The sequence below is a fragment of the Vicugna pacos genome, chromosome 13 (assembly GCF_048564905.1).
Source record: "Vicugna pacos chromosome 13, VicPac4, whole genome shotgun sequence".
NCBI classification, from domain to species: Eukaryota; Metazoa; Chordata; class Mammalia; order Artiodactyla; family Camelidae; genus Vicugna; species Vicugna pacos.
In genome coordinates, this window is record NC_132999.1 from 15,017,394 (window position 1) to 15,030,062 (window position 12,669).

Sequence of the window (12,669 nt, forward strand, 5' to 3'; positions counted from 1 at the left end):
ATGTAATATCTGAAAATTAGTGTACATACATTTTATTCAGTAGCTTTATTTTCAAATATTACTGTAAGCTTGCTTTATTTTATAATCAAGAGGTTTTTAGGCTATAAGTGTAACTTGGGGTATCATTTTGAAATTAGATTACCATTCTATAATATCAACTATAGGATATAGTTCAAACTCTAGAGCATAACCTACAAGTCCTCATTAATTTATCTTTGCTCAACTTTCCTATTTCCTTATTGACTTTCTCCTTTAAGCTCTTTGCCCCTAACCATAAACATTGTGTTTTATTTTGTTTTGTTTCCCCAATATAGGCTGTTTTTGCATTTGCATGTAATTTGGGGGAACTTTTTTTTGACATGGAATTCTGATCAGTGTTGCTTTGTTTACCTACAAATTTTTAACCCATTCTTCAAGACTCATTTCGGTGTAGTCTAGCTTCAATGTTTAACTCTTTCTCCATAGGCAAAACTAGGTGCTCTGCCCTGTATTCCATTATCATATTATACTCCCTTCTACTCTAGTAAATAATAGCAATTATTTATTTTCATATCAATCTCTAACAAGATGTCTGAACAACTTGAGGACTGGGATTGGATCTTATTTATATTCACTAGCAAGGATGAGTATATAATAGATATTTAAACTGTGTTCTGAATGAACAAAGAATGATGTAATAGAGAAGTTAGCAGAAAAGGAATCTGTGAAATATGGAGAAGAAATCCCAAAAGCAAAATGGATATCTTTTATAAGGGGTAGATGGGAGAGGAGTAAGGACACATTGTGTTTAGAAACCATGGGATCCTCTGACTTTGACTTTGCCACATAAGCAAGATCATTTTGTCGTAACATTATTTTTGTTTAAAGCTTGTCAGTGAAATTTTTGAAGTAGCTTGAAACACTTAAATAATTTTTCTGATGATTTTACACTAATGTATGTATTTTTTTTATTTTAGGAAACACTCCTTTACATCTTGCTGTGATGTTAGGAAATAAAGGTTAGTAAATACTTTATTTTTTATGTTTAACTTCTCATGTGCAGTCAGTTTTAAAATTTAAGATGATTTTTGTCTTTTGAATTTTAAAAAATTAACCTGATTATTTGATGTGCCAATTGAGTTTAAGATTCAGTATATTAAAAATTACAAATACTTTCTCATTTTCCATAGCACTCTTTTCAGAGAGTTAGTGGAAATCTAATACTAACCTTTATGCCTTTTGAAACTTTTTAGTTGGTTATTTTATCAAGCAAGTATTTATAATTTCAGGAGATTCTTAATTCTGAATATTAAGTTTGATTATTATAATAAACTTAATATTCAAATAATTTTATAAGATTCTTTAATATGGACACTTTTGTATATCTAAACTCATATTTGTAGCCTTTTTTATAGTAGATGGTTATAAAAACTTAGTACTTGTTTATTCTTCAAAAAAACACACAACTCATAGACAGGTGATTTAAAAGATCTACTCTTTAAGACTATTCCTAGATGCAACAAGTATTAGTTATCTGAATTCCCAGTAATCCTGGAAAGTGAGGATTCCAGATAGCTGACTGGCAACCCTTTGAATGCTAGATTTTTAAATTCTGGATGTGTTCGATAAAAATCTTTGGAAAACATATACTTTTGAATTCTTTTATTTATTTGTTTGTTTAGGGGGAGATAATTGGGTTATTATTTATTTTTTAAACTTTTTTTATTGTGTTATAGTCATTTTATAATATTGTGTCAAATTCCAGTGTTAGAGCACAATTTTTCAGTTATACATGAACATACGAATATTCATTGTCGCATTTTTTTTTGCTGTGAGCTACCACAAGATCTTGTATATATTTCCCTGTGCTATACAGTATAATCTTGTTTATCTATTCTACATATGCCTATCAGTATCTACAAATTTCGAACTCCCACTCTGTCTCTTCCTACCCACCTCCTCCTTGGTAACCACAAGTTTGTATTCTATGTCTATGAATCCGTTTCTGTTTTGTATTTATGTTCTTTTTTTTTTTTAATTTCCACATATGAGCGATCTCATATAGTATTTTTCTTTCTCTTTCTGGCTTACTTCACTTAGAATGACATTCTTCAGGAACATCCATGTTGCTGCAAGTGGTGTTGACTGTTTTTATGGCTGAATAGTATTCTATTGTATAAATATACCACATCTTCTTTATCCAGTCATCTGTTGATGGACATTTAGGCTGTTTCCATGTCTTGGCTATTGTAAATAGTGCTGCTATGAAATTCGGGGTGCAGGTATCTTTTTGAAGTAGGGTTCCTTCTGGATATATGCCCAGGAGCAGGATTCCTGGGTCATATGGTAAGTCTATTCCTAGTCTTTTGAGGAATCTCCATACTGTTTTCCACAGTGGCTGCACCAAACTACATTCCCACCAGCAGTGTAGGAGGGTTCCCTTTTCTCCACACCCTCTCCAGCATTTGTCATTTGTGGACTTTTGAATGATGGCCATTCTGACTGGTGTGAGGTGATACCTCATTGTAGTTTTGATTTGCATTTCTCTGATAATTAGTGATATTGAGCACTTTTTCATGTGCCTATTGATCATTTGTATTTCTTCCTTGGAGAATTGCTTTTTTAGGTCTTCTGCCCATTTTTGGATTGGGTTGTTTGTTTCTTTCTTGTTAAGTCGTATGAGCTGCCTATGTATTATTTGTCAGTTTCATTTGCAAAAATTTTCTCCCATTCCATAGTTTGTCATTTTGTTTTGCTTATGGTGTCCTTTCCTGTACAGAAGCTTGTAAGTTTCATTAGGTCCCATTTGTTTATTCTTGCTTTTCTTTCTATTGCTTGAGTAGACTGCACTAGGAGAACATTTCTGAGATGTATGTCAGATAATGTTTTGCCTATATTTTCTTCTAGGAGGTTTATTGTAACTTGTCTCATGTTTAAGTCTTCAATCCATTTTGAGTTGATTTTTGTATATGGTGTAAGGGAGTGTTCTAGCTTCATTGTTTTACGTGCTGCTGTCCAGTTTGCCAACACCATTTACTGAAGAGACTGTCTTTATTCCATTGTATATTCTTGCCTCCTTTGTCGAAGATTAGTTGGCCAGCAGTTTGTGGGTTCATTTCTGGGCTCTCTGTTCTTTTCCATTGGTCCATATGTCTGTTTTTGTACCAATACCACGCTGTTTTGATTACTGTAGTCTATTGTCTGAAGTCTGGGAGAGTTATTCCTCCAGCCTCTTTCTTTCTCTTCAGTAATGCTTTGGCAATTCTAGGTCATTTGTGTTTCCATATAAATTTTATTATGATTTGTACTAGTTCTGTGAAATATGTCCTGGGTAATTTGATAGGGATTGCATTAAATCTGTAGATTGCCTTGGGCAGTATGACCATTTTTACAATATTGATTCTTCCAATCCAGGAGCATGGGATATCTTTCCATTTTTTTAAGTCTTCTTTAACTTCCTTCATCAATGGTTTATAGTTTTCTGTGTATAAGTCTTTCACCTCCTTGGTTAGATTTATTCCTAGGTATTTTATTACTTTGGGAGGTATTTTATTACTTTGGGTGCTATTTTAAAGGGGATTGTTTTCTTTACTTTCTTTTTCTGTTGATTCATCATTAGTGTAAAGAAATGCAACTGATGTTTGAACATTAATCTTGTAACCTTATTTACTTATTTTTAATGGAGGTGCTGGGGATTGAACCCAGGACCTCGTGCTTGCTAGGCATGCACTCTACCACTGAGCTATACCCTCCCCATGAATTCTTAAACAGGTTAATTTTTGTTAACACTTTTCTTTCTGATGATATAGAAAGTATCATTATTAACATCTGTAATTGTTGTATAGTGTAATATAGCTGTTGTAATATAGTAATATAGCTGTTGCTGTAAACATTTGATCTGAATGTATGCTGATCTGAAGGATGTTACTAGAACTTACTTTGTTGAAAAACAAAATTCTTTTGCTAGTTTGGTTTTTAAGTTCATATACTTAAGTGAAACACATGATTTGTAGGAAATTTTATTTTGACTTTAATACTGTATAAATTGGGGACTCAAATCTTTATTTAGTTATGCTGTTTTCTTTTTCCTTCTTACAAGGAACAGATAGACTCATTCAAGTAACTTCTAAGTAAAGAGAGATCATTAAGAGGCTACATGTTACAGAAATTTAAGATATGGGGACTAACTCTGTCTCCAGAAAACCAGTAACCAAGACAATTTGGGAGATCAGCCTCCTCCCTCCCTTTCTCTTCTCCCTTCCCTTCTTCCCCTCCTTCCCTCCCTCTCTCCCTTCTTCCTTCCCTTACCCTCTCCTTTCCTCCCTTCCTTCTTTCCTTCCTTCCTCCCCCTCTCCATTCCTCCCTCTCTCCCTTTCTCCACCAAACTTCCTCCTCCCTTCCCTTCATCTTTCTTTCTCTCTCTCTCATGGTGTGTCTGCTGTTCTTATATGTGTGTAATAATCTCCCTTTTCTTGATTGATTTTTCTCTGTTTGCTGAAATTGAGTATATCCCAAAATAACTGTTCTAGGATCCTAAGTCTTCCTGACTTTCTGATTTCTCTGTTCTCCACCAAGTAGTTCAGTTTCTTAGGTTCCTGAATTTTTGAACAAAAAGTTTGATTGGTTTATTTCATCTCAGGCCAAGTCACAGTGGATGATTGACAGTCTCATGAATTGTGTTTAGGATATGTATTTACTCTTTTGAAACTAGCTTTGCTATGCTTTGGGGTGAGAGTTGGGGGTAGAAGAGGTAATCAGGAATACAAGAGGAGGAATATGTAGTTTAGCAGGAATATGGGCAGGTCAGGCCATGGTAGTCACCTCTGGTATTGCTACATTGGTGAAAATATGTCAGGTGCAGTTGGCTAAATCTGACCAATAAAAAGTTTTGCTTTCTTTCAAAGAACATTGATCAGAAATTTAGAAAATAACTGAAATGTATTCATCATTTACAATATACAAGGTGGTTTTTTTTTTTATTGCTGTTATGTGTACTCATTTAAAGCAACAAACATGTAAGAAAGATACTATTATTATCCCCATTTTGCAGATGAAATATGTAGTGGAAGGTAAAACATCTACCTTATGCTTAATTCTGTAAATCAGTTTTACATTATACTCTATTCTCTTTTATTTTAGGGATATAGTATACCATTAGTGATTTTATTGTTGAAGGGCACTTTCTGTTTGTATACTTGTTTGTAAAAACAGTAAAAATCCCAGGGCATTCAAATATTTGTTGATTGAATTAAAGAGCTATCCTATGACTTGTACACTTTTATTTATTTACTTCTGTTCTCTCACTCATGTTAACCTACTGAATAACCTTGTTTTTCACAATTGAAATCTGATTTTTTTCTGAATTTCTGGGTCCATTGACTATGTTGGTCATGTTGACTGGGGAGTTCTTCCAACTATGGCTTTGAGTTGAAATGGAGAAGAACATTATGCTTAAGATTTCAGGAATCTTTGGGAGATGGAATAGAAAAACTAATCTTTAATTCTTATCCTTATGTTTAGATATCAGAGAAGGGTTCTTCAGACCAATTGCTGCAACTTTTAGTATATTCTCAGTCTTTTTTGAATCTGCAGTTTTTCTTTTTCTTTTTTTTTTTTTCTGAAATAGCTTTAGGATTAGTATGATTTTTCACTTTCTTAAGGATCTCTCTGGGTATTCTGTTTTGTTCCCAACTGTCCTATTTATTTTATTGACTCTTTATATTTTATCACCCTTATAGCTCTTGTGCACTTATATGTGATATCTGTTCATCAGAATTTCTTTTTGTTCAGAATTCTTAAGTCCTGACTTCTTTGTGGCACATTTATACACTCTTTAAGCCTTAGTGTCTGGTTGTTAACTACCTTTTTTTTTTCTTATTCATTGTTAAAATTACTGAGAGGAGACATTTGATTGATCCAGTTTTTTTTTTTTAAATGTATGAGAATATACCATAGGTCATTGGCCTATCTGTGGTTATCTGACTTTTTGTTAGTTGCTCATTTTGTCAGTTGAGTTGTGACTTGTGAGTGAAGGGCCTGTGGCAGGGTCTGTAGAATATCAGAAAACGTAGTTGACATTTCTAGCATATATATAAATCATACCAATCCTGTCTGTATCTTAGTTTACACAGTTGAGATATTGCATTAGATGCTGTTGTGCATCTTCCTTTTTAATATTTTTAAATTAAATTTTTTTCTTTAATGATTTTTAGGATATTATTACATACTTATTGAAACAATTGAAATAGTACAGTATAAAGATATATATAAAAGCTTCATTCCCCCTATTTTTTTTCTGATGTAATTAACATTAATATCCTAGAGGGTATTCTTGCACACTTCCCTTACTTATAACACAGGGGCTTTGTTTTTACTGAAATTGAATCACTATGTATAATATTTTGCCTTATTTTTCTTTTAACTCAAAAGTTTATCATGAAATACTTTTGAAGTCTGTAGATATCTATCCATGTTTGTTCCCCAGCTTCTTTCTTTATGCGCACATACACACATATTTACATAAAACCCCATTACATAAAACCCTTCATTAGTGGACGGTCCATTTTATTTATTTAAAAAAAATTCTTTTTAACTGGTCTTTCTGCCATCTTCTCTGCTTATTAACTACCTTCTCCCATTAAACATGGTAACCCATGTTAACAGCCTGTTGGATAATCTTCCATTCTTATTATAATCAAATGTCTTGTGTATGTATCTCAACACACACTCACATATGTAGTTTTTTAGTTATTTCCTTATGAAAATATGGTTGTGTTACACTTCTTTATTGAGCAGATATATCATTTAGCAATACAATGTGGACATTTCTTTCACTCTATAGGGATGGCTTAAATTCATTCCTATTTTAAAAACTTGTGTTTTTTTAATTCCTTTTTTTCTTTCAACACTTTATTATGAGCAATTTCAAATATAGAGAGAAACTGAAAGATTATCACAATGAACATTTCATATACTCTCCACCTAGCTTCAACAATTGTTAACATTTTATACTTGCTGTATCTTTCTGTTTATTTTAGTATGTTTTGTATATTATTATGTATTGCTGTTCCATCTGAAATTAGATGTAGGCATCATGACATTTTTATCACCAAGTACTTCAGCATACATCTCAAAGAGTAAGGACTTTCTTCTTCATAACCATAATAATGTCATTATCACATCTAAAAAAGAGAATAGTATTGTTATAATGTCTGGTATCTAATCCATATTTAAAAATTTCCAGTTCTCAAAATGTCTTTTAAGGGTGTTTCATATTTAAATCAAGGTCTGATTGAGGTTCACGCATTACATTTGGTTGTTATGTCTCAAGTGATCTAGAAAAGCTTGCCCACCTTTTTTTCTCTCCTTTGCATCTGACTTTTTGAAGAGTTTTGCCCAGTTAATTGATAGAATGTCTCGATCTTACCTGATTATTTTCTCATGATGTTATTTAATTCGTTCCTTATACTCTATCTTTTCTGTAAACTGAAAATTATCTATAGTGCCTTGATTAGATTCAGGTGAGACATTTCTGGAAAGGATACTGCATAGGCGACATGTTGCATTACATTAGAAAACACATAATTTTAAGCTATCCCACTATCACTGCCACTAAATTTTGACCCCTTGTTTTAGGTGATGATCCCTAGGTAGCTCTACTATAAACGAACATTTTTAAACCTTTATTAAGTAATCTTGGGGTGATACTTAATTATCATGTAAATGTCCTATTCCCCAGCACATGGTCTTTTACCTAGTGGCTTTAGCATTTACTGAGGACCTTTGCCTATATCAGTTATTACATTGGGGTTATAATATGCTGATTTTCTAGTTTTATCATTTCTTTTACATTTGTTGACTTTCAGTCTTTACTATAAAGAACTCACTACCTTCTCTTATTTTCTGATGTTATTATGTGCCTATCAATTATTTTTTGTTTAATGAGTTATAACTAGTCATTGTTTTTGATGCTCAGCTTTTTAAGTTTGGCCAGTAGGTGATCATTCAAGTGTCTCCTTTATCCTTTTGACTATTCTTTAAAGATGCCCACCTATTACTCCAGTGATGTAGTTGCATCATACTTTAGTCAGTCATTCCTCCATAATGCATATTCATATTTGCCATTATAAATAATGCTAAAATAAACATTCTTGTACACATATTTTTATAAACTAGCAGTATTTTTTAAACATATCTATGAAATCTCTGCATTTATTTTACTTTTTTCTAATATAACTTCCTGCTGGTATATATATTTCTTTAATCACTAGGAATAGTGCTAGAGTAGTGCGATTTTTCCTCCACCCTAGCTCACTTGCATTACATTATAACTGTCATAACACCCTTATTTCCTTCAGCGCTCTTATCGTTATCTGTTTTTTTTTTAATTATTAGTTCATTTAATTATATTTTAACATAGGATGTAAGCTCTCTGTTACAAGATCTTATCTTTCTTCTCACAACTTATATCCAGGACTTAGTACTTAGAAGTGGCATATAATAAGCACTTGATAAATATTTCCTAAAGGCTGATTGAAAGAATGAATCCTTTGTCTTGGATAGCTATCCTAAATTTCCGAGGAGCCTCAGTTTCAAATTTTTTCTGCCTATTAATATGCTTTTTATTTTTAAGTTTTTAAAAAAGATTTCCTCAATCTATACGAGGATCTATACCTTAGACTTTTTTCTTTTGTAGAAAACTTTTATTCTTACTGTCATATATTATGTTAGTTCTTATTTTAAGACTAGGCTCAGATTACCAAGTATCCTCAATGTTAAATGTTGGAAATGCCCCAGCCACTGGAGGTGGGAACAATAAATATTATATAAACAAAATAATTAAAATCACAAAGTCCATTGATAAAGTACCATGTACAGTAATTTTCCCATGAATAACTGGATAAGTTGAGAGCAGTGATTTATACCCACCACCCCTGAACTTATCAGCCAAGATCCAAGAGACCTGAGATCCCCCGGTGCATCCTAAAATAGCCAATGTTTTAAGACCATTATCCTGAGCATAGATTTTTCTTATATGTAATTATTCTGTCTCTTGTGGCATAGTCTTTAGGGCTCCCCTTAAGTTTCAGTTGTTGACTGTGCCTGGGCTGGGTGGTGAGCCAAGACTCTTTTTTTTTTTTTTACATTTTTTATTGATTCATAATCATTTTACAGTGTTGTGTCAAATTCCAGTGTTCAGCACAATTTTTCAGTCATTCATGGACATATACACACTCATTGTCACATTTTTTTCCTCTGTGCCAAGACTCTTTTTGATGACTAGAAAGACTGTCCAGATCTGTCCTTGTGATTGTAAATAGATTTTTGCCACTTTTGGGTGTTTATCTGAATTAAATGAATTGTAAAATTTGAAAAATAAAGGTTTATGGAAACATTAGTGATCCTTTTTGGAATCACTTTTTTCCCCTGAAATAAATAATGGGCTTTCCATTTGACCATACAGACATACGAATCTTCTTTTGGGTCTTAATAGTAGAAGTTTTTATGTAAATTACTCTTAAAGTTCTTGAGTTTTCTTTTAACCCATGGAAACATTCTCAAAATACACTTGGGAACACTTATTAGGGAACATAAAAGTTTCATTGTAGAGAGGCCCAGTTTATTTTTAGGTAATAGATACTTCTTAAATCTAAGGACTAGAAATAACTTGATTTAGATACATAGGAATTTAGAAATTTAATTCTCTGTAGTACAGTATTTATTTCATAGATCTATTTATATTAATCTGATTTCTTGAAATTTTACATGATTTTTTAATTTAGAGATTCAAAAATTGCATGATGTTTGATGTTATTACCATTTTATGTTTCAGAATGTGCCCATTTACTTTTGGCTCACAATGCTCCAGTAAAGGTGAAAAATGCTCAGGGATGGAGCCCGCTGGCGGAAGCCATCAGTTATGGAGATAGACAGATGAGTAAGCAATATAAATTACCATTGTTGATATGTATTCTAAAACTATGAAGTGACACATTTGATATTTTTAATTTAGTGTAATTGTCCATACCAGGAAAGGTTTGAAGTTACTTATTACTTACAAACATATTTGAATTATTCATGACTTAGGAACTTAAACAAAAAGAATCATGTTTAAAAGTATGTCTATTATTTTTTCTTCTTTTACAGCATTCTGCCCTACTTATATTTTTCAATTTTTTTATTCATTCAGAATGAAGGACTTTTTAAAAACGTTGAGACCTGACTGTCCTTTCTGGCAGCTGCTTAATTATTTGGAAGATTAATTGAAACTGAAAATAATCACAGTGTTATTACAGTTACTGTCTGTTTTAATTGCTGGGAATAGTCTTTGTTGAACATGAGGAATAAATTTGTCTCTACTTTGTTTTAGTCTTTAAATGAGAATTTCCCAAAAAGTCACATAATTTTTTACAATTTATAAGTATTCAGTTACTCCACTTTCCCTCCTCCTACCTCTAATTTTTTTTTCAACTTTATAATCTTATTTCATCCTATAGTCTTATTTTTGTCAAGTACCTCTTAATAGTTGAAAAATTTCCAAAATTAAAATCTGGATGAAGGAAAATATCATCTTTCTGGTAATTATTCTTTTAACAATTTGAGGCTGAAAATGATAAATCTAGTTTTATAAAAGGAACAATAAAATTTTTTGACAATTTTATTAAAGAAGAGCATAATGTTGAATACTTCCAGGATGTTATGATGATTTAGTCTTATGTTGATGCTAAGTTTTAGGCTCTTATGGGTCTCTCTTATATTTTAGCTTTATATGTAATCCACGTACTACATTTTTGTGGGCTTTCTGAACACTTTGAGCAGCTTCTAATGGTGAAGTTACGTTTGGGTTTGAGATTTAATGTGAGATAAAATTGTGATATTTTAACAACTATTTGAGTGTGTATATATATATATATTTATTCATTGAGAGTTGTCCTTTCTGGACAAACATCAAGATGTCTTTATGAGAGCAAGAAACCATACCAATCCTAGAATTATTTCAGGGATGAGATAAAGATATACAGATCTAAGAAACTGAGAATGAATTAAAAGTTGCAGCAACTAGTGTGAGGAACTTTCTTTGGTGTTTCTAAGCAAATAGCAGAGTAGAGAGGAAGTCAAATGGGCTCCTGGGTTTCTGACTCACACTGTGACTTAGGTGACTCTCAAAGATTGTTGTATTCAGAATTAGTGAATATTTACTGAGTCCTTACAATAAAGCGTGTGTATATAGTAAGATGTGGAGAATGAAGACTTGGTGTCTGCTGTTTAGGAATTCAAAATCTATTGGGAGGGTGAAGAAACAGAGTTTTCTTGGAAGATCAGTTGCTAGATACTTAGCAGTAAATTTAATTAGAGATTGAGACCCATAGTACTTGAGGTCTGTTTTTAGAGTGGTTTTCTTCTATAGACTTAGATAAAAATTCTGAATAGTATCCCATTGCCAATCATTATAAAATTATATATCCATAATTATTCAGTGCTTTTATTTTTATTACTTCCCTTCACATGAAACATTTTAACCTAATTAAAAATTATTTTTAATTAAAATTTTTTCTTTTTTTTCTATTTTTTTCCTTATTTATTTATTTATTTATACTCTTTTGAGGGGTGGGAAGGTGGCAATTAGGTTTGTTTGTTTGTTTGTTTGTTTGTTTATTTATTTATTTATTTATTTATTTATTTATTTATTTATTTATTTATTATTGGAGGAACTGGGGATTGAACCCAGGACCTCTTGCATGCTAAGCATGCATTCTACCACTGAACTATACCCTCCCCACTAAACTACTAATTTAAAGGATAATTCAACAACTCCTATGGTACATATTTAGAATTATTAATGAGAATGTATTTATAATAATGTTAAACATGCCTATACTTCGAAATTATTTTAAGTACTATGATTTAAGTTTTTGATTATTTAGCTTGTATTACATAAAGATTTTCTGGGCATAGAAAAATCACAATTTTTTAAAAAAATAAAATAATCTAATATAAATTATTAGTGAAAACTTTGTGACCAAATTTTTTTTTTTCAGTCTGATATCTGCTAGTGTTTATGTGCGGTATAACAGGGAGATAATGCTGAACTACTTGTCAGAATTTAGAATTATTTGGAATTATTTCACTTTAAAATTAATAAAATTCCTACATTATGTTGCTTTTCTGTCTGACAGTGGTTACCTGGTGAGCAGTGGTCAGGTCAGGCCAGTATCAGGGAGAGATAAGGATACAACATAAGTCTTTTCCTAACTCATCCCTCACCCATGGTCCCCAGCTATCCTCTGATTTAGACGGCTCTAGTTTCTTTTATACTTTCTCTCCCTGTCTCTGTCTCTCTCTCTCTATACACACAAACACGTATATGTAATATGCACCTAAATAATTACACGTCTACCTAAATAAAAATATACATATAGACATATAACAGTATATTAGTTTCAAATATACAACATATTGATTCAGTATTTTTATGTATTGCAAAATGATTACTGCAATATATCTAGTGAACACCTGTCACCATACAGAGTTAGGTGATTTCTATTTTTCTTGTGATGAGATCTTTTAAGATCTGTTTTAGCAACTTTCAAATATGCAGTACATTACTGTTAACTGGAGTTGGCATGCTGTATATTACATCCTCATGACTTACTTATTTTATAACTGGAAATGTGTGCCTTTTGATCCCTT

At 31.9% G+C, this 12,669-nt stretch overlaps 1 protein-coding gene across 2 annotated transcripts in view; it reads left to right on the top strand.

Moving 5' to 3' along the window:
- Positions 1 to 12,669, top strand: part of ANKRD13C (ankyrin repeat domain 13C) — an 81,464-nt gene that overhangs the window by 27,323 nt on the left and 41,472 nt on the right. For both annotated transcript variants that reach the window (XM_072974202.1, XM_006205342.3), the window contains exons 2-3: positions 957 to 998; positions 9,812 to 9,916. In XM_072974202.1, the coding sequence (XP_072830303.1) occupies positions 957 to 998; positions 9,812 to 9,916 (147 nt within the window). The remainder of the gene's footprint in view (positions 1 to 956; positions 999 to 9,811; positions 9,917 to 12,669) is intronic.